Consider the following 21,564-nt stretch of genomic DNA (forward strand, 5'->3'; position numbering starts at 1 on the left):
ATGTAACTTTAAAATCAAAATAGCCTTTATTTAGCAACCAAAACTCTTTACAAATCATAGAAACCACAGTTCTGTTGACTACTTTGCAAAAAAGCTGAATTTTTGACTGCTTTGATTTATAGTGCTTTGATTAAGCTTCAGTCTCTGCAAAGGTGCTTAGTCACACTAACTGTCTTCCATTAATTGTGAAAACGCTGAGGGTTTTCTTGAGGGTTTTCAGAATCACAGAGTAATCAGGAACCAGTGACTTCTTACCACCAGTTATGATCAAGAGATGACACATTCTGAGCCTTTCATGAAGTCCATGTTTTTCTCACATGTCTCAGCTGATACTAATTCAGTTTTCCCACTTGAACCGTAGCCGTATTTTTTTGTATTCATGCATATTTACAAAAAAAAAGAGGCTTAAACAATTGTGTGTAAGAGTCAAAGTAACCTTTGATCTTAGGCATAAAGAGGGTGCTCGGCACAGACTGGATGCCCAATAAATAAGGAGGGACTTTTTCTAGGGCTATCATAAATTTAATTTTCATAATTAAATTGCTTATTTGAGACTTCAGCTTGAGTTACTGCTGAATGTTACTGAACAACAGTGTAATCCCCTGAGAGCTTTGTACATGCCCACCAGTGACCAAGTGAGCACCTACTACTTGGGCAGGATCCACAGGATGATTTTGAGAACTTCTGGTATTTAATACAGCAATTAGGTGGTTACATATCTTTTGAGGATCCGAGCTTGAATTCATTTGGTAGCTAGCAGGAAGGAAATGGAAAGCACTATCTTTTGTCGCTGAGATCCTAGATGTGATGCCTAAGGTATTTGTTTTTCTTGTAGTATTTGTATGTGCAATGTTTTGTGAAGTGCAATGTGCAAAAAGTCAGGGAGACAAAAATTCTGAGTTACATATTTTCAGTTACTATCTTGATTGAAATTTCCCATTTTTTTCTTTTTTTTCTTTTTTTTTTTTTTTTTTTTTTTTTTTACAAAGGAGAGAAAATGCAGCTGTTTGGAAAGTAGTGTTTGGTATAAGCAATCTGGATCATCCATCAGGCTTCATGCAGACCCGACTAGTGAAGACCATTATCCTGCATCCACGCTACAACAGAGCCGTAGTAGACTATGATATCAGCGTTGTAGAACTAAATGAAGATATCAATGAGACGAGTTATGTACGACCTGTCTGTTTACCCAGCAAGGACCAGTTGGTTCAGCCGGATACCTACTGCTACATCACAGGCTGGGGACACATGGGCAACAAAAGTAAGATGAATACTTTGGGGATTCTTGGAAATTCTACTGACTTAATCAAATAAGTGATGCCATTACAAAGCTTTATCCACTTATATTATTTCTGGATGTTATTAAATACTAAGGAACTGTAATTACTCATGAAGGTATCTAGCTATGACCAGAGCTTAGCTTTTTTTAAAACAGTAGCCTAAATTTAGGCTCCTAAATTGACATTTAGGTAATGGTTTGATTTTTCAAAAATACTGACAATCTAGGAACTCCTACCAAGAAAGTCACCTGAAATGGCTATCATTTTACTCATTTAGGCTGTGTTCAGTGCTGTATTGAGAAGGTGTCAAATCACCAGTGGGGGATAACAGTCTTAGTTCAATGAAAGCAGAAGGCAGTGCTAAAGGCACTGAAAGTATTGGCATATAGGCAGAATGAACTGATTTTCATAAACTGAGGCTCTGTGTCACACTTTGGGCTTGTGACATGGTTTATTCCACCCAGGCATAAAAACAGGTGTTGTTTTTGTTCTGCTGAACAGAAACGTTATTGTGTTTTGTGGGGTTTTTTTGTTCTGTAGCCACTGTAATCCTTGAGTCCCATGACAATAACATTTATTTTATGCAAATCCTTGCTTTGACAGAATGAGCCTTGCATACATCATACGCAAAATATCCTGGCTTTGTTGCATTCAGTCCAATGTGCTTCTTCCTTCTCTATTACAGTAATTACTAGGGAAAGGTGTAATTCTGTACAACGGAGAAAGAAATTTTCCTTTCAGTATTGCTTCAGGTGGCATTTCACCTCTAGTGGCCAGGTCATACCTATGGCAATAATGAACAAAATTTTCCATTTATAACTGAAAATTCATGTTCTGTATTCCTGAACACAGAATTAAATTGCATCTGTGAGGGACAGTCTGTTTACTAGCAGCTCTACCCATCTAAAACTAGCTTTTATGTAATAGCAGAACAAATAACACAGAATGCTTTTGTACCACAGGTCAGTGGAAAAAGTTCTTTGCTCTCTAATGTGGTTGTGGCAATGCTTTCAAATTTTTTATGTTATAAAGCAGCAAAAAAATCATCATGGTTATGTAAGGTTTAATACTTCATGCTCTAGATTTAACAGTTTCCCTTTGAATTTGAGCTAGACCAACTGTTTACAGTAGGAAGAAGACCTTTACGGGCTCCTAAATCCTCTAAAATAATTTCAATACTTTTGAATTTCAATTCCTTGATATACTCTGTAGGTCAAATTTACCTATACTGTAACTCAAAACAGCTGTGATTATACCAAGTGTGAACATGGGAGAGACCTGGAAAACCGGGAGATTCTGCCACTGAACGATGGCTCAAACCTTTCCTCCGCTTCCGTTGCATTACTGTTTTCTGTCCAATACTGCCCCCATCTTAAAAGTAATCGTGTCACATAAAGGTGCTCTCCCTCCTCAGTCTGTCAGTGCCAACGTGGAATAAAGCGGAGGTGTGACACAATGCCCCGTGTGCTTGGTCCTTTTCCAGAATGCAACATGCACATCTCTGGTTCGGGAATGTGAGAATCCTGAATCCCGTGATGCAGCAGTGCAAAAAATCATCTGCTTTCATCTGAGTTTTGTGCTAAACAGGAATACTTCTTTCCTTGCATTTAATATATAAGTAATATTTTAAACCTATCTTCATGGAAAAATTTATCCTATCTCAAAGAGACATGATAACTATTTGTCCATGTATGTGCGCTTAATTCTGTTTTTCAGTGCCTTTTAAGCTTCAAGAAGGAGAAGTTCGCATCATTTCCTTAGAACAGTGCCAGTCGTACTTTGACATGAAAACCATCACCAGCAGGATGTTATGTGCTGGCTATGAGTCTGGCACTGTGGACTCTTGCATGGTAGGACACTCTCTAAGGAGAAACTCACAGCCACAATTGCTTTTAGCAATCTAAAGTAGAATAGCACTTACTAGGTATAGCATACTTCATCTACTGTAGAAATTATAGCATGGTCTATTTACATATTTTAACCCAACATCTGTTATTATTGGTGTAACTGTCTTCAGTTTATGATTATGAAATGCTCTTTGAAGACTCTAAGGTTTATAGATATTAGTTAATTATTAGACTAGCATTTTTTTTCATTAGTATGAGCGTTGCACAGCTACTTTTTTTGTACAAACATAACAGGGAATAAATACTGGTAATGCTTTATACTGCTACATAGTTTAGCTGAGCTGCCAGTTTTTACAGCTGAGTTACTTATGAAGAGCAAACCTCTCTATAAATTGAGACATAGCTTTAACCGGAAGACTGTTGGCTATGTGAAACCCCTATAGACTGTTTTTTTCCTTTCACGTTGCAGGGTGACAGTGGAGGACCACTTGTGTGTGAGCACCCTGCAGGGCGCTGGACTTTGTTTGGTTTAACATCCTGGGGCTCTGTCTGCTTTTCCAAGGTTTTGGGACCTGGAGTTTACAGCAATGTGTCACATTTTATTGAGTGGATTGAAAGACAAATATACATCCACACCTTTCTGCTAAACTAGCTCCAGATGGTAAGAATTGTGCTGACAGACAAAGGGAAAAAGGAATCAGCATTTCAACCCTGAAGGTTTTGCAGTCCAGAAACTCTAGGAAAAGGAGTTTCAAGCTGTTTTCTATTCTTGCTGCAGAGCTATGGCATATGCGGTGTATGTTAATGGTAAACCCTCCTGCTGATGAATATACTTTGGGGTAGAACTAATAAGCCTTTTTGACTTTTCTTTTAGCTGTGTTGTGTTGCTATTCCAAACACAACCAACGGTTTAAAAGAAAAGACTGACACTTTCTGCCTTCTAGTTATTCAAACTAAGCAGTAGCACAGACTAGTAAAACTATAAAACAACCTATTTTAATACTATTAAATTAGCAGCACATGCAGTTTCACTCAAGAGTTGTCATGAGGAACGAACTCAGTGCATTCAGGGGACACTGACAGGCCCTTTAGTCACTGGGGCGATCCCAGGGCTGGCTGCACATGCGCTGGAAGGTGCTGCAGAGATGGCTGGGCTTGTGCCCCACGTGGCATAGGGCACGAAGGCATACAGGCCCAGGTCTCATGGGGTGCCAGCCACATGTCTCTGGTGTGCCTCGGCTAATATATGGGATTTTTTTGTTTTTCCAGGGTGGCTAATTAGCATGGGCACAACCCTGTACTGCCCTGCCTCCAGTGCTGCTGTTCCCAGCGCCAGCTTGGTGTCGCTGCAGGGTGCTGTGTGGCAGGGCAGCATCAGGCTCATAGCTTGAGGCACATGAGGCCATCATTCAGTTGTTCAGCATCTTTTGACTGTTTCGACCAGGCAAGTTTTGACGCTTCTGCGTCTCAGTGTGCCTGAAAATGCCTGTGTCTTGACAGCACTACACAGGCCAGTGCATTTATTAAACCTATGCCCTGTTGGCTTTTTTTTAAAAAAACTTTTTTTTTTTTTTTTTTGGCATATTGGGTTCAACCTATAAGATGTGCATTGACACGCTCTAAACACATCAGCATTGGCAATGCCACTGCAACTTACCCCCCCCCCCCAAACAGTGAGCTAATTTGAGCATCTAGTGAGCTATGGGAAAACGTAGATTTAAAGTACAAAAGATGCAGCGTGAGCACTTGAACTCAGATGTCTCAGAGTAGTACTTTAAATACTGGGAAACGGGATATTTTTGACTAGGTCTTTTCTAGTATCGTGCACTGAAAGTTTCATTTTGCTTGGCAAGATTAAACACTCATTGTTGAGAAAAAGGGAAAAAGATAAATCTGAATGACAGAAGACTTGGAACTACTAGGTTCTTCTCAAATTAATGTTATAAATATGTTAAGTAAAATAAAATAGCTTCATCAGCAAAGACTTAGACCTGTGGTCAAATGCTTGATAGCCTGATGGACAAGGCAGAGTGCTTTGTGCAGTGGATAAAAGGCTAAGCCTTGACTCCAAGAGAGTCTATAGCTGGAAGAAAAAAAAATCACAGCAGAGCTTGGCATCCCTTTATGGTGCCAGAGGGGAGGCGTTTCTTATTAACTGCTGTAGATGACTTTCGGCACACCTCCCTGTTTTTTTGGGGAACCTGTGTCAGAAAGCTGAGGAGTATAACATGAATTTCGCTGGGGAGCAGAGCATCTCTAACTTGGGTGTTTTCAGTGCCATGCCTAGTATCCTGTGAATCCAGCCTGAGGCGTATAATAAAATTATCCTCTCTGCTACCTCTGGCATGCCCCCATGACACCATGGCAGGGCCTTGTCAATACCATCACTGCCATATGTGGAAACATGCATTAAGACAGCCAACTAATGGATATTTCAGGTACTATTAATCACATTACAACTAATTTACATTGTTCTGACTTAGTGTTTAGTCTTTTAGATTTTAGTGAAAGACTTACCTCTTAATTAATTTCCATATCTTCTCCTTTAACACACCTGATGTTAAACATATTAGTGCCCTACAGAGCATTATTAATAAATATTCAATATTTGTGTTATGGGTTCTGAAACTCTATTTATGTGACTATTGTATCACTGTTTCATACTCGCAAAGAAAACCCAGTGCTTTGCTAGAATTTTTTTTTTTTTTTGTATTAAGGAATTTGTTTTGTCTGTAACATACAAATGTTCTTCTTCTCCCAGCTACAATTGAGAATGCAGCTGTGACCATGTTTTCTTCCAGTGACGGTTATTGATGCCTTTGCCTTAATGTATGGAAACTGCAGCTTTCAGTCCCCCTGTTTAGCTTTGCTCTGGGGCCAGGTTCTCTGCAGGGGTGCCATGGCAGCACTCAGTGTGTGGGAGCTGGTGGCCGAGAGCTACCTGAGAACATGGCCTGGGAGCTGCCCCAGGCCAACCTGCCCCATGGTCCGATGCAGCTGGTGACAGGTAGGAGTGGGGCAAGGTCCATTTTTGGAAGGCCAAGACAAAAAGTTGGTGCTGTGAAACGAACAGCCCAGCCTGACGTCTCTCCACCAAGTGAAGCGGTTAGAGGCTTCAAAAACTTGAAAGCACTGGAGAACACATAATCATTTCATGTAGATATAAGCACTACCAAATGATCAGATGTAAAGTAATTCCACATCTAATAAATTGGGTTTGGCCTGCCACCAGTTTCCAAGCAGTCTCTCCGAAGAACCAAGGGAGAGTGCGCCTTAAAACTATCATCCAGCCCCTGTCTAAGACCAGTTTGAAGAAATTATAGACTAAGCCCCATCCCAAACAGCTTTAGGAGGGAGCAGTAGGATTTTTCCTTTCCCACAGTTTTGTCTGCCACAACATTCCATGTAAAGAGGAAATTTGTAATTTTATAAATGTATTTTTATAGTGCTTTTTTTTCTATATGTGCACATAAAATAGCCTTCCAGTGTACCAGGCCTCTCCCTGTGTGCTGCCATAATGGTTATGGTCAAAATTACAGTTTCTCTTACAAGTGTGCCACAGCTGCAGCTCCAAGTGGAGCTACAATCAAGCAGATGTGTTTCTTTTTAGCTGTACTAATAAAAATTTACAATCATTTTGCAAGTAACTCCTATGTTGATAATGTGTTTTTTATTATTTTTAGAGTTGATGACAATGTGGAGGTGTGAAGAGATTAAGGACAAAGTTATAACTTAAGCAGTCATGCTTAAAAATAGCCTTAAAATGGTATCTGCATATCCTTCTCTAGCTGTTTAAAATACCACGATTGCCCTGTAAGCACTACACCTTTTATGGAGGTTCTGGCACTACAACCACTGTGTAACTTTTAGTTTATTCCACATGTATGCTTCCAGCTGAGAATGTTACCGCTGCCAGCAATTATTCTGGATTGAATTATTTCTGGTATAAATCTGAAAAACAAAAGTGGAAATCAAACTCCTCTGAACATATTTGTTATATGACTTTCCTCAGGACTGCAACTAGTTTAAAATACTGTCTGCTGGTTACTGGTATGCAGCATTTCAACAACACATGCATACGCTGAAATCTGCACCAGCATGCAGAAACTGTTAAAATAGTTAAAATTTGCCTTTTAACTGCAGTCAACTGTCTGTTATTCAGGACCACGCGGGAGGGAGTAGAATAACTGGAATAAAACAGGAACACGTAATACAAAAACATACCGAAATTTAGTTCTGAAAACATCCCTAATACAGTCACCTTCAACCATCCTTTGTCAACTTGTGCTGTGAGCGAAGGTCGGCGTCACCGCCGCAGGCAGCGCCTGCTCTCTGGTACCTGCTCCACGGGCTCGTGCTGCGGCCAGCAGGCCCGAGAGCAAAACCGCAGCCTGGATTAGCCGTTCAGCTCAGTCAGGCCGCGCTCCAGGTACGGACCAGAGCTTGCTCAGCTGGAAAACACTCGTTACATAAAGGCTGTGGCTGACTGCCAGCTGCAAATGTTTAGGGCAGGTGCTGCTGTTAAAAAAGAAAGAAAGAAAAAAAGGTCGTCTTTTCTGTAATCAAATACTGCACATCAAAACATGACTTAAAGTGTTGTAAGTGTAGTTACATATTTTGGGGGGCGGAGGGGAAGGAGGGGAAATCTGATAGCTTTTTCTTTTTTTTCCTTTTCAACTGACAACCAAAATTTTAAATGTTCCACGTGGGATGTTCTTTTGTGACATCTGGAAGACACCTATGAGATGAGCTTGTTTTCAAAATGGAAAAGTCAGGTCATGTCATGCCTAAGTGCCGGGGGGGGGGGGGGGGGGGGGGCGGGGCTGCAGAACCAGCAGAGGCTTGTGACTTCTCTAACACTAAAAAAATAAACATTCAACTGTTGGGAAGCAAAGGGCGAGCTACTCACTCGTACTCTGGAACCACTTCAGGAAGGGCCAATTAACATTTTGAAGCTTTTGTTAAAGAAAGACTCACTACCCTCATTTCCACTTCAGTTAAAAAAATAGCAGCAGATCACAGGAGATAGCCACTGGCTTTTTTTTCCTTCTTCTTCTTCTTTCTGTTGTTTCTCCCCCAAAACCACGACAGATCAGGTTTTGCACAATGGATTTTTTTTTTTTTTTTTTAGCATGCAGACTGCTTGTCAAAGTCTTTTAAAAACATATAATACCTAGGCTATAATGAACGATTTTAAGCAATGCTCACTCTCAGTGAACCAAAACTCCCAAGGGAAAAAGAAAAAAAGAAAAAAAACAAAAAACAAAAAAACAGCAAGTGTGTGTAATTTTGTACTTCAACCGGTACAGAAGTACTTAAAATTAGTGAGACCATCAGTACAGATGCTGTTTTAGAAGTACCTAAATTTCAAGGCAACCCACAGGACTTAGCACATTTTAGACCTAGCTAAAATATTCCTTCATTTAATTTACAAATCAATCTTGAAAGCCTCAACAGCACTAAGCAATGAGTCAGGGCAGGGAGGCAGGCAGGCTTGGAAAGAACCAAGTAGCAGCACTTTAAGTATGCCCAGAGGCACAGGTAAGGTGGCTTCAGGGCATGAAGCTGGCCCAGGTCTAACAGGCGAGTGCCACTGATGTATCTTGCTGTAGTTCTTTTGAGGCCACGGCTTGTAGTCACAGAGGAGCTCAAAGATCTCTGAAAACTTACAGCTCATGTATGCTACATCTGCAGACTCCTGAGATTAAATGTTTTTTTCTGCCACACAATCAGCTGGCAAATGTGCTGATAGGCACTGTAGGTGCTGCTCCTGCAGCAAAGGTGACAAAAGGGACCCCGTGCATGACATCCAAGGAGCGCAGCTCACAGTCCCGTGTTGCAGCCCAGCTGCCTTTGGCACTGACAGGACAGGGAGGCAGCAGAGACCAGCAGGCCCTCACACGGCTGCAACCAGACTCCCAGAGCTCAGCCGCGAGCCCACCGGAAGCGCTCACTGTACCTCAGCGCCTTACTCTTTCCTCAGCAGCACCCAACCACACAACCACTCCAGCACCAGCGCACACTTCACATTTATTTTGGGTGCCAAAATCTAGGGCTTTGCTTCTCAAAACATCCAACTCAGCTGAAATGCAGCTGCCCAACCTCCCTGCTGCAATTAGCCCTCTCTGCAGTAAAGAGAGAGGGTGCAGAGGAAGAGCCAGGCTAGTGACTAGATCACCTCCCTTGTGCCAGGAGAGATGCCTGTGGTTCTCAGTAGGCAATGGCGTTGTTTTTCCCTACCTCCCAGACGGTGCAACAGCAGCAGTAATCCCGGCTCTGTGCACACTTGCAAGGCAGCACCTGAATACAGTGACCGGGAACATGCTCTCTCCTAGATTGTCTCAGCTACAGCTAGACTAGAAACAAGAGGGCTACAGTCCTAAGTGATGAAAAGAAAGAATGAAATGATGGAAACAGTCTTCACTTGCATCAGTAGTTACTGCAGAGAGAAGAAAATAATCTGTTCTCTGTGGCCACAAAAGTGAGGAGAGGCAATAGATTTAAGGTGTAGAAGAAACACAGAGGCGAGACAAAAAAAAAATCCCCAAACTGTATCTCTGAAGGCAGGAGAGCACTGGCCTGGCCTGCTTCTTTGGAGCTCTTTACAACAGGAAAACATTCACTAGGAATGACACAGGTAGAGCTGAGCCTGCCTTGGGGCTGTGGAGCAGGGTAGATGACTTCTGTGTGCCCCAAGTGGTCTGTTTTCCTATGAAAAGCCCTTGTTCCAGCTCATCTCCCTGCTCAGCTTGCTGGCTATTTTGCATCTCCTCGGCCACCTCACAGTTTCCATGTTTTGCAGAGAAAGCTGAGATGCTTCACTGGAGTTCACTCCTGGCAAAGTGCCTCCCCCAGCAGTTATGCTTCTCTCCTCTCCTCCTCAGGCTTTTCAAAATCTGGACCTTTGAATGATTTTCCCCAATTGCAAAAAACATGAAGATAACAAGCAAGTATGCTAGAGACAAACATCTAAAAACCACTACCACAAACCAATTTAGGCTCAGCACAATCTCTTAGCACTTGAATGTCTGCTTTCACTTCAAAGGTTCCAATTAACCACATGTTAGAACTTATCAAAAATATTTTTTCATATGTTGAACCAAATAAACACAAATATTTGCAAAAATGGCTGTCTATCACTGGCTCCACGTAGTCTTTTTCTTCTACTGGCTAAACAGAAAGGATATTTTTTCTCCTAACACTAAGGATGGAGTCAGCCCTGATCACATTCTACCTTTTGAAAACAGAATGGTTCTAAACTTCTGGTAACATGTGGTGACCTGTATTTGAATGAACTTAGCATGCCCTCAATATCTGCCCTGCGTAGCAGCAGCTGTCTCAGACCTCACAGCGTTTGTTTAAATTCTTTCAGAGAACTTAAAAGATGTGGAATATGTAATGTTGATCATTGACAAGGAAAACTCATGGTTCTATTAAAAAGCAGAGCCCTTGCCCCAAACATGGTGTCTAAAAATAAACACAAATCTTGGCAATTTGAAAACAGAAAAGTTTTAGAAAGCAACATAACAGAAAATGGGCTCAATACTAATAATTCCTTAGCAGCTACAGTTTGAAGGGGATTGTTTATTTCAACAGGTGCTAGTGGATACAAACGATTTCTTAAATTCCTCCATAAATTGGCCATGTAACTTTTTGGGGGTGGAATTAAAAAGGAGGCTATATTCTAGACAGTCTAGACTCCAGAAACAGCCACCTGCATCTCAGCCAGCACTTCTGTGGTGTGCAGAGCAGTGGGAAGCTGGCAGAGGCAGGACATCTCCAAGACATTTATGCAACAGTGCTCAAATTTAGGACCTACCTTCTTTTGAACAGCCTTTGCAGACACCAATACTACTTACTGTAAAAGAAAGTATGGAGGAATTTAAAAGCACCTGGGAGTGAAGAAAAGAAATGTCATCAACTTGATGCTGCTATTTGTAAGAGAAGGCCTGAAGGAAGACTGGAGTTACCTACTGCCAAAAACAGAGGATCTTCCAGTGGAGGCATGAGATAGAGCTTAGAGGAAAGAGTTTTACGAAGTCTTGCAACAGGCCAACTAATAACACTACATCCCAGCCTTTCTGCTTACTTTATACTTCAGCAAACTGTGAAATCCTGGGAAACGCTCGGATTTTAGGATAGCAGTGCAAGACAGCAGGGTGGCTTATGAGAGGGTAGGTCTTACCTGAACTGGATCCTGCAAATCCATAGTTCATACATGGTCCATAACACCAAGAGGCGTTACGCAACCTTGCATACTGGAGATTAGCAGTATGCAAAGTCAACTGTGTGAAAAGTAAAAAAACCCAGCCATTTAGATCTTGAACATCTTAATAAATTACTGAAAAACTTTATAAATACAAAAGCTTTTAAGCACATGCATGTATCATCTATCTTGTTTGAACAAAACAAAACTACAAGGTAGCACACACCGGCCATGCTGTTAACATTCTGACTTTGTAAAATACATTAAAGCATCTTGTTCACACAAGCAGAATTCAAACCTACTTTGTGTGCTAGAGAAACAGCACTGTTGCCCTCATCAGACACACACACCAGGACTTTGGCACATGAGTTATTACCTCCATATGTGTCTGCATTAGTTTCTTTTGATGAATTCAGAAATACAGTTTTTTCAGAGTTCAGGCTATTTGTATTCCTGGACTCGTCCTGAACACCTGATAAGAAGGAGGCTTTCTCTGCTAACCCATCTCTTGAACAGGGCTGAAAAGGTGTTTTAGATATTGGCAAAACACTGGCAATGCTTTCTTCACCCGATGCAGCGCCTGTGGCTGAGCTGGAAGACCCAGAAGTAGCCTGGAACTCCGTCCCACAGTTTACAGTGCAGTTGTCTTTCCATCTCTTAATTGCGTCCCTCTGCTCCTCAGAGGTCAGTCTGTCAAGGTGCTTGGCTCTCAACACCGGAGACGGAAACAACGTTCCTTGGAGAACTCTCAGCAAATATCTACAAAATAAACAGGGTTTCAAATAAGCTGTCTGGAAGCAGATTCAAAACTGCTTCCAGCAACACTAAAGGAAACCAAACACCATTCACACAAGCCTGAAGCTGCAGCAGTCTCTGAAACACAGGTTTTGCAGGTGCCATTTGGTCAACTATCAGCCATTCTGGTAAACTATCAGGCCAGAAATTGCACCAGAACATGTTTTTAAACTGGCATTTCCAAAGACAGATGCTGATCTCAAGTGCTTCCAATTTTTGTGCTAGATCTGGTGCCCCTACAGAGAGGTAACTGCAGCAATGTGCCCTTCAATTTCAGTGGAGGGCCAGAGTCCTAGCAACACTGAAAATGGAGCTTTCTGTGTATAATGTCAGGCCCCAGAAAATAAGGCATAAAAAGCAAGGTCAGTTTAGAGTTTCCCTGGGCCATACTGATCTTCAGTGCAGATACAAGGAGTTAAGAGCTATCATGGAAAAAATCAGGCCTAGAAAAATTCATGCTTCAAACTGACAAGTTCTTTATCACTGCTGTTTGACACTGGTAATAATAGTGTTAAAACCTTGAAAGTGGGAAGAATAGTCATAGCATCTTTCTAAAATTCCTAACTTTTCTGGGAGCCAGAGTATTCAACAGAAACAAGGAAGAACACAGAGGCAAAGGCCAAGGAAGCAACAGCCTCACATGCAACAAGAGGAATATGGCAATACAAGTGCTGTTCCAAAATGAAACTCCAGGATTAATCCACATTAGAACTGACCTCACTGGTTGGTGAGACTGGGCAAAGCTTTTAATCGCCTTTTTTTTTCACTGTTTTTCACAGTGAAATAAATGCAAACTGTTTTGACTTATCAGTGAGGCTGAGTCACTTTTACTCTCCCTGTACCAACACCCCAGTAGACTTATAGCCGCTCTGGCTAATTAAAGCTTTTCTCTTTTGTATTTCAGTGATTTGATAGACTTATGCCTGTTTTCATCATGGGACCACTACTGTCACCCATGGTTTTTTTCCTTGATTATTTCTGGTGTAATCCTTTGCAAGATGCTGAAAAGTCTCCACTTAGAGGGCAATGTGAGACTAAAGGGTACTCCATGCCTTCTGGCCTAAGGAAGTGACACTGGGATTTTGACCGGAGTTTTCGAGGAGCTGTTCCTCAGAAAGGCAGATGTATTTAAAATTTTCAAATTTACTTTGAGGGCATGTCACCATATAGCTGTCCTCAAATAGCTTTTTCCTGTGGAGAGAGGAAATTGCCTTTACACTGGGGGAGGCAGGGGGGAGAGACTGCCTATCAGAGAAATTTATAGCATCACTGACTCAAAGAAAACTTGTTAATAACAGCAATCTGCAGTTATAAAACAGGAACACACCTGGGTAGCAGAGCAACACAAGTAGTCAGAAGGCAAACTAGGTAAAACACTGGATCCATCATGTGCTTTTCCATGATCCAATAGGGATTTGATGCTGGATTGTATGTTTTGCAGGTCGCCCCAAAAGTCAGAGTGAAGACAAAGTAAAACAGGATGCTGCCAACTGTAACTATTGTATGTATCCAAGTCTGCAATTTAGAAAAGGAAACAAATCAGACTTAAGCTGTAAAACCAGAAAGACCCACACATCTGTATGTGTATACACAGGTATGCACATGCACAAACACAAACACAGACACAGACTCTCCCTCTTCCTCTGAGGACAGCTTCCTAACGTAACAGATTTGTTCAGAAAGACAGTATTCTTAACTTTATATAAACATTCCCAGGAAGAATAGAACCTTCTTCCTACAGTTTATAGGTAACCCAGCCATGTAATTTTAACTTTTTGGTTCTCCTAAATGCATAGCTCTTGATTTCTTTGTGAAAGACTTTATAGTGCCATTTGCCTCAGATGACAATATCATTCACAGGCAACATAGAAAGCCTTCTCAGACAAGCTGAAGTAAGATCTTCACATGGCACCACCCTTATAAAACTTGCTTAAGATACTAATTAATTGTCCTTCATTTGAGTTTTCTGTAATGTTTTGCCTTAATTTTTTTTTTTAGTTGGCTATATTAGTCACTATAGAAAAACCACTGTCATTGGTTTGACAGCTTTCCCACGTTCAAAAATGCCAAAGACAGCCCATTTATGTAACATTTTGCTATCTGGAACATGGATACATTCATGCTACCCATATTTTCCTGAATAAAGACATTCTGTAAGTGCTGCCACGCTCCCACAAGAAGAATCAAAAGACTGGATCACAACTTGAAATTTCATCCATTATGAAACAATTCCAAAAAATCTTTCAAAAGCAAGAGAAAAAGCAAAAGCCATTAACCTGTGTCCTACTTTAAATATTACTGTATTTTCTCTAAAATTATACCAAATAGGCAAATAAATTACTCTTGTAAAGACATTACATTTATCCAACCTAATGCAGATAATATCAACAGATGCTTAACTTATGCAGGCTTAATTAAAAACTGGAATTACAGTTCCGTAGCATAATGGTTCTGTTCTGGCACGGAAACATACCTTTGAATTGTTTATCCTGGCTGGAGAACAGATCTTCAGTTCCAAGCATTCAAAACCATGAGTTCACACTGTTGTCTATGGGAGGCAAGCCTTGAACTAATGAAAGCTTAGCAGATCACTGGTTGGTTTTGCCCCTTGCTAAACTAAATTGACAAGCCCAAAGCAACTGAACTCTAACAAGGCAGGATCCCTCCACTATTTATAAATAATTCTGAAGCCACATTTTCTTAACTTTAGCCATAAAAGTAAATCTACTGACTCCAATGACAGCTGCCTTAAGAGAGCCCACAGGGTCACGTAAACAAAATAGCTAGATTTTGGCCCTTTTATATATATTCTCTTTTGTATATGAAGTCCTTTCTTCTGTTTAATTTTAGTGAGAGTTGTATGCTAAGAATAAACAAACAAAGTACTCACCACAGTCTTACTCTCGATGAGCAGGTGAAACAATATTATAAAGAGTGCTGCTGTGTTTATAGGGTTTCCAAAGGAAAAAATGTCTATGTCTGAGCCATAGTAAGTCTGTAAAGGAAGACAGCACTCAGTGTAATATATTCTTTACATATCATCCTAACATGCAAAGCAACATGAATAATTTCAGTATTGGACATATTTGCATGCACAAAGTTCAGCCCAATTGCAACAATGGTCCTAGTTGTATACATTTATATATTACAAGCACAAGCAAAAACTGCATTTTATTCTCTAATTCGCTTGGGCTTTTAAAGTGTCAAAGTGTATAAATGTATTTCATATCCAGCACTTACAAAGTAAGGCACAAAAAAGCAAACGAGACTTTGGTAAAAAGCATCCAGCAAGGTTATCCAGAAAGTTGAAGGCAAATAGGCCTGTAAGATAAAAAGATAACGGCACTGAAACAAGTTGAACAAATTACTGCATCTTTAGTTAGAATTCATTTTGTTTTGGGGAAAAATTATCTGCAGTTGGTTAGTTAGTTAGTTTCCCAATTCAAAGGCACTTTTGTGCTATGAAAATAAAAATAAGGCGCTTGTCCCAGCTACCTGTCACTATTTAAATCAGGAACCAGATATGTGAAACCTGATCTTACAGCTGTCTCTGCTAGAACAGACCAACCAAGCACAGCTACATACCAAGGAAGGAACAACGCTAGGGGACAATGCATTACCCTAACATCACTGAATGCCAAAGTCTCACTTTCTTCTTCCATCTCCACCCCCTTCTTCTGTTCTTGTATATGTGCTTCTGCCTCTTAGTTTGTGCTGGCTGACTCCTCTGCGCTGTCCGAGCACTCTGTGAGCTAACTTAACTCACTGGAAAGTGAGAAAACAATCTGCTAGGATAACACCTTGCTGTTTTAGTGAGCTCTTGGAAGGATGTGATGGCAGAGCTGGCATAGAAAAGGGATTGTAACTACCTGGGTGAGAACAGGGGAGGCGATGACAAGGAGAGAGGAAAGGAAAAGGAACAAGCCTTCCCTATTCAGTGGCAGCAAACTGCTATGACAGCTCAACCACTTGCAAAACCATAGCTGCATGGGCCTTGGCTCAGATATATCCCACCTAACTTCAGGCACTAAACAGAGACACATAGGTCAGTAGTCTAGTTGCACTGGACTCCCCCTACAATCAGTGGAAAGAGATGGGTTCCTCCAAAAAGCCGGTAAGCACCTCCAAGTACTGAACTGCTCTCTGGACATGGCATGGAAAACTAACTAGTCTTCTCATTTGTCTATACCAGAGAAGTGCCTCAGATTATTGAGGATGAATCCAAGTCACCGTCTGTTTTCATAGTTTGTACAGAGCTGTGCACTTGTGATATGATAGTGCAATATTTATGCTTCTACATCTTTTAAAGCATTTCTTCTCCTTTTTTACTGCACTTAATCCAAAGCAGTTATTTCACCATGCTTCCAAGCAAGAAAGGAAATGATATACTACTTAATGACTCCAACCACAGAGCAAGACAATGCTGAACTGGACAAAAAAGAAAAACTCAGATAAAACTTAAAAAAAGACAAAGAAAAAGAAAAGAGAGAGAGGGGCAGACAAAAAATATTGCGTAATACAGTAATTCTGATCATGCTGTCTCAAAAACTTCCTCTCAGCTCAGCTAACCAATCTCTGAAAAAAGTTACTTATTGTGAAGACCAAAATAAAGGCCCAACTCCTGAGGCCTTTATAACATTTACATAGTCAAAAAACTCTGAGTTTTGTCTGCTTTGACAAAGCACAGTCCTGCTCCAGCCAGTCTACAGAGGCTCAGACTGGTACCAAAGTAGTATCTGGTTTAGCAAAAACATTATAAACCAAGTGCTTTAAGTTATTCAAGGGCATGTAAAAGGAAATGCAGAAGCCAACAAACAAACCAACCAACTTGTGTCATCACTGTATATCCTTCTTTCCCTTCTAAACTAGAGTAAGACTTCTGCTGGGTTATACTGATGAGACTGCACCACTTAGTACACAACATGCTAGAGCTCATTAATTTGGTGATATTTATTACTGAAAGGCTAAAATCGTAAGGAAAATGGTGAGTTTCAGGTGAATCATATGCTGATGCTTTTCCTCACTTGGCTACAGGTACCCATTCTGTCCCACGCTCAGTATGTCACTGCTTTAAATTGTTATAATAAAATTATTATTTTTTTAATTAAAAATGTTAAATTAAAAAAATGATAAAATTACTCTAGAATTCATGCTAAGCTAGGCAGAAGCCAGATAAAAGCTTATTGATTTACATAATTTTGACTTAGAAACTGTCTTCTCCCAGAATTCCTGTGGTTTTCTGTATTAAAAGTTTTGAGTGAATTTACTTGTAAAGCAGACAGGAAGTACAGTGTCTACAGATGGGAAAAAAGAGCAAGCAGTGAATTCCAGAACACCCTTCAGTATCTGAAGCCCAAATCTTTAATAGTAAGCCCAGATGCTCAAAAAGAACACGTTTTGAGGAAGCATGTTGACAGTCGAGTCAATGAATGAACTGAACATACTGGTAACAATATTTATCTACCACACTGCTTCACCTGAAATCCTTAATTTCTCTTTCTATCCAAATGCTTGATAAGACTGGGTGTATCACTGAGATAGAGCCTGCAAAAAAGTTTTGAAAAAACAGCTTCTAAATGTGCAAATATTGCATAGGCCTGCCTGGATGTTTTTCTAATAGAGAAAGTGGTTTTAAACTTCTTGTTTGACTGATGAGAACCATGAAGGACGGAAGAAAGAAAGAAAGAAATGGCTCAAATGCTGACCATTTTAACCTGCTTCAGGCCAAGCATTCTTTAACCTACCACAGATTTCTGGCTCGTCACGTACAGCTGCGGGAGCTGCATGAGTATCTCTGCAGATGCATCTTTGTCCAAGATACCACAGATGATGGGTGGCACTGATGTAAAGAGGAGATTGAAGAAAATCAAGATCCAATAGTCAGTCATTGATGTGCCTGAAAATCCACAGAAGAATTGGTACCAGAACAGGAGGTTCACATAGGCCTGAAAAGTCAAAGATGACATGATAAAATGTAACCCATAGTCAAGGTTTTTGAAAGTTGAGAAAGGAAAAAAAGAATATAGATCTTAGGTCTGCCTACAGTAATCTGTAGAAAATTAAGTATAATTGCTGCACAGTCCATGCCAATACCACACTTTAAAATTACATTTGATTAGCACTCATCTTTAGATTTCAAAAAACGTTGCTGGATACATGTCTTGTTTAAATAGTCATTCTGCCACCACATTATTAATGCCTGTTACCCACTTTTTAAGCAAAATGGACAATGGCTATCTGAACACATGTGGAATGGTAAACTCAATCCAAGGAACAGGAGTGGACTCTGGTCTCTGCAGATGCAAATGGAAAACTAAGTTGTCTGATGTATGCTCTTTGTTTCTTTTTGAACCCATTCATAACAGAAACAAAAACAGAATATGAAGCCAAACCACAACCTTCAGCACTCTCCAGTCAGCAAACTGTGATTTCCCTGGGATGGCACAGCTACATACCACATTCTTGTAGAAGAAGTAGAGGACCATGTTGGTAAGTCTGGTATAACACCAGTGACCATGGACAAGCAGCAGCTTTCTTAGGTGTCTAAACTGAGAGACTGCAAAATCACTTGCCATCACAGCCTGCAACACACATGGAACAAAAGGACGTATTGTATCCAAACAATTAAAGATGAGCTTCAAACACAGGCAAGTGGGCTATGTACTACTGGATATGGACAGCACTTACACTCTTACCCTCATTCAGATCCGAGTCCCTCTGTACAACATTTTATACTAATGCACTCAGCCCAGCAAAACATACGCAGGAACAAGGCTGTCTGCCTTTATGTTTAACCCATAAATCCACAGAAGTCACTGATGCTTGGGCTGCTTGTTTCCTGCCAGCAGGCAAGTGCCTGGGAGTTCGGTGACAGGCAACAAGCTCTGCTGTTTGGAGTCTGAACCTCTGCAGCATTCAACTTCTGAGGGTTCCTGGAAGAGCGCCGAGGCCTGGGCATGAGCTCAGGATGCAGACTCCCCTGTATGCAGTAATGGACTGTGGAGCCACTGGGCCTCCACGGTAAACTCTGAACAGATTTAAAACAGAGTCTGATGTCATTTGCAGCTGTCTTTGTATAGACTACCTGCATGCCTTCTTGGCCTGAAATCCCCACACCAGTGTCAGCCACCTGGATCATACTGACATCATTGGCACCATCACCTTTAGAGAAAAGAGAAGAGGAAAAAAATCAAAACTAATCTTTCTTCCTTGGAATGCAAACTGGAGGCAGCTTTGTTGGCTGTCATACTGCCATGTAAGTGGCAGGAAAAGACAAATATACTAGAACACCACAGAAATCAGGGAAAATTATTTTTGTAGCCAACAGTGCAGACTATGGAAAACTCTAAGGAGAGCAGAAGTAGTATGTGGAAGGTCTGACTGAATAGAGGAATAGTCTCCACATGGATATTAGCTGTTCCTTCTCTCAGAATCTAGTCAGTATGCTGGAAAAGAAAATACGGATGTTTTACATCACAGCCAGTCATCTCTCCTCTACTTCAGTATTTTGGGACATTTGTGATGGAGAATGACAATGGGAAAATCCTCTTACTTGCCCATCCAAACATGTCATGCAACATTGTGCATGAGTACTCCAGTTCTTGTTGTGTTAGAAGATCACCATGAGTCAGTTTATGGCCCAAACTTGCTAGCTCAGAATAGCAACATCATCTTATGTCAGAGACAACTATGACTCAAACGATTACCTTCCTGCATAAGTAAATTTTATCACAGACATTAATAAAAATATAGCAGAGGAGAAACTGGCTTCTATGTCAATCCAGAGAAAAGAAGGTAACCAGGAGACTCACCTACAGCTAATGTCATTGCCTTTAGCTTATTTCGCACCAGTCTGACCAGGACACTCTTCTGCAGTGGTGTGGCTCGGCAGCAGACTACAGCCCGACATTTTTCTGCAAGTTCCAGGAAAGTATTCTGTAGACTGTCATGCAGGACATGCTCTAAAGTCTTTCCATCAATAACCAGGCCTGCACTAAACCCTGAAGCTTGGGCGGAGGGACTTGCAGAGAAATTCCGAAGTCTCTGACTGGGGTCTTTTTTGGCAGAATTGGTTTTCTGGATGCCTTCTAAAATTGCACTCATCACCAAGGCACAGGCATCCTAATTAAAGACAAGAGAAAGGCAACTTACTAAAATGTTGTTTGTATTGTGGCTCCCTTTCCAATTTATAAATACATATGGAGAGAAGGTACCCTTGTATAGCAGTTCACTTGCTTCAGCAGAACTAAGATTTGGGGCTGAATGACCCTTTAAAATCAGAAAGGGTGCAGTTGCTAAATGGGCCCATCACCTATGGGTGATGTTTCTAAAATGGGCCCATGATTTAACCTTGTTTAAGTATATTCCCTTGGGTTTTGTACGAGGCAGAGGGAAAATACTGAGGGACATCAGTTTACAGACTATCAGAAAAACAATCCCTAAGCTTTCTACAACATAAATATAGCTTTGGTACAAGCCTTTTGCTCTCTACATTTGTTTTGTGTGGCATGCAAAGCCAAAGGAGCACTTCAAATCAGTGTATAGGTGAGCTGCAAAGGATGCTAACGCCTTGTGAAATTTTTTATCTTGTCAGAATCAATAAAAGACACTCAAAAGATTTTTCCTAACAATATATATACTGTATGTCATACATTAAAAAAAACACACATTTTTGAGTCTTTGGTTATTTTACTTTGAAATCGCAATAGTGACAGATCCTGTCTACTTTTGATTTCAAAGCCCAGTTCTAGGGAAGAAAAGCACTTTTACAAAAGGGGCTCAGTTCTCACTGTTAACAAAGACACCCTTTGTCCAAGTAATTGAGGCAAAGCGGAAGGCAAAAAGTATAAATAAAAAGCAAATACTTTCCCCAAACACAATTGGACTAAAAATACTTCCTTCTTCAATTTATTTTCCCAACAGTTATCGCTGGCCACACAATCTTCTGGGATGGATACAACTTAAATTGCTGAAGTAACTTATAAGAAGGAAAATGTTTGTATAAAAATCTTCTGGTCCTTTAAAGAAGTCGTCTCAAATTTCGTGTCTCTGCTCTGAGGAGAGACTTGACAGGTTGACTTTACCAGTCACAATTTTTAATTTTGCTCTTGAGAAACCCAAAATTGATAAATTAAAATTTGAAAAGCAGCTAGTTATAAACATCAACAAAAGGGCAAAACTAGCAAGTAGGATTAAACTTGCCACCCAAAACATCAGCAACTTACCACTCTTTATCACATGACTCAGCTATTGGGTGGGAGAAGAAGGCTTTTTCTCTATTAAAATTGTTAACAGACTAATTGTCTCAAAAACTGTTCACAATGCACTTTAATGAGACAATTCCTTGCACATTTATGCAAGTCAAGCAGGGTTGAGGGAAGATATGACACAAAGCAGGACAAAGCTTTAACTCATTACAATTTCCATGACAATAATT

General features: G+C 40.6%; 2 protein-coding genes across 16 annotated transcripts in view; one reads left to right on the forward strand and one right to left on the reverse strand.

The window, feature by feature from the left end:
* CORIN (corin, serine peptidase) overlaps positions 1-6,774 on the forward strand; it is a 142,824-nt gene extending 136,050 nt beyond the window's left edge. The window contains exons 20-22 of the mRNA XM_026093564.2: positions 990-1,261; positions 2,997-3,130; positions 3,597-6,774. Of these exons, the coding sequence (XP_025949349.1) occupies positions 990-1,261; positions 2,997-3,130; positions 3,597-3,779 (589 nt within the window). The 3' untranslated portion in view covers positions 3,780-6,774. The remainder of the gene's footprint in view (positions 1-989; positions 1,262-2,996; positions 3,131-3,596) is intronic.
* The window catches only part of ATP10D (ATPase phospholipid transporting 10D (putative)), a 57,837-nt gene continuing 43,035 nt past the window's right edge, over positions 6,763-21,564 (reverse strand). For 9 of the 15 annotated variants that reach the window (XM_064511189.1, XM_064511192.1, XM_064511190.1 and 6 more), the window contains 8 exons: positions 19,940-20,249; positions 19,213-19,289; positions 18,584-18,709; positions 17,873-18,073; positions 15,369-15,449; positions 15,019-15,123; positions 13,456-13,643; positions 11,449-12,092 (listed from right to left, as the gene is read on the reverse strand). In XM_064511189.1, the coding sequence (XP_064367259.1) occupies positions 11,597-12,092; positions 13,456-13,643; positions 15,019-15,123; positions 15,369-15,449; positions 17,873-18,073; positions 18,584-18,709; positions 19,213-19,289; positions 19,940-20,249 (1,584 nt within the window). In that variant the 3' untranslated portion in view covers positions 11,449-11,596. Of the gene's footprint in view, positions 11,413-11,448; positions 12,093-13,455; positions 13,644-15,018; positions 15,124-15,368; positions 15,450-17,872; positions 18,074-18,583; positions 18,710-19,212; positions 19,290-19,939; positions 20,250-21,564 lie in introns of those variants that run through there. The other 6 variants (XR_010389080.1, XR_010389079.1, XR_010389078.1 and 3 more) reach the window with 6 other exon arrangements.

This window comes from Dromaius novaehollandiae, chromosome 4 (assembly GCF_036370855.1).
Source record: "Dromaius novaehollandiae isolate bDroNov1 chromosome 4, bDroNov1.hap1, whole genome shotgun sequence".
NCBI lineage: Eukaryota > Metazoa > Chordata > Aves > Casuariiformes > Dromaiidae > Dromaius > Dromaius novaehollandiae.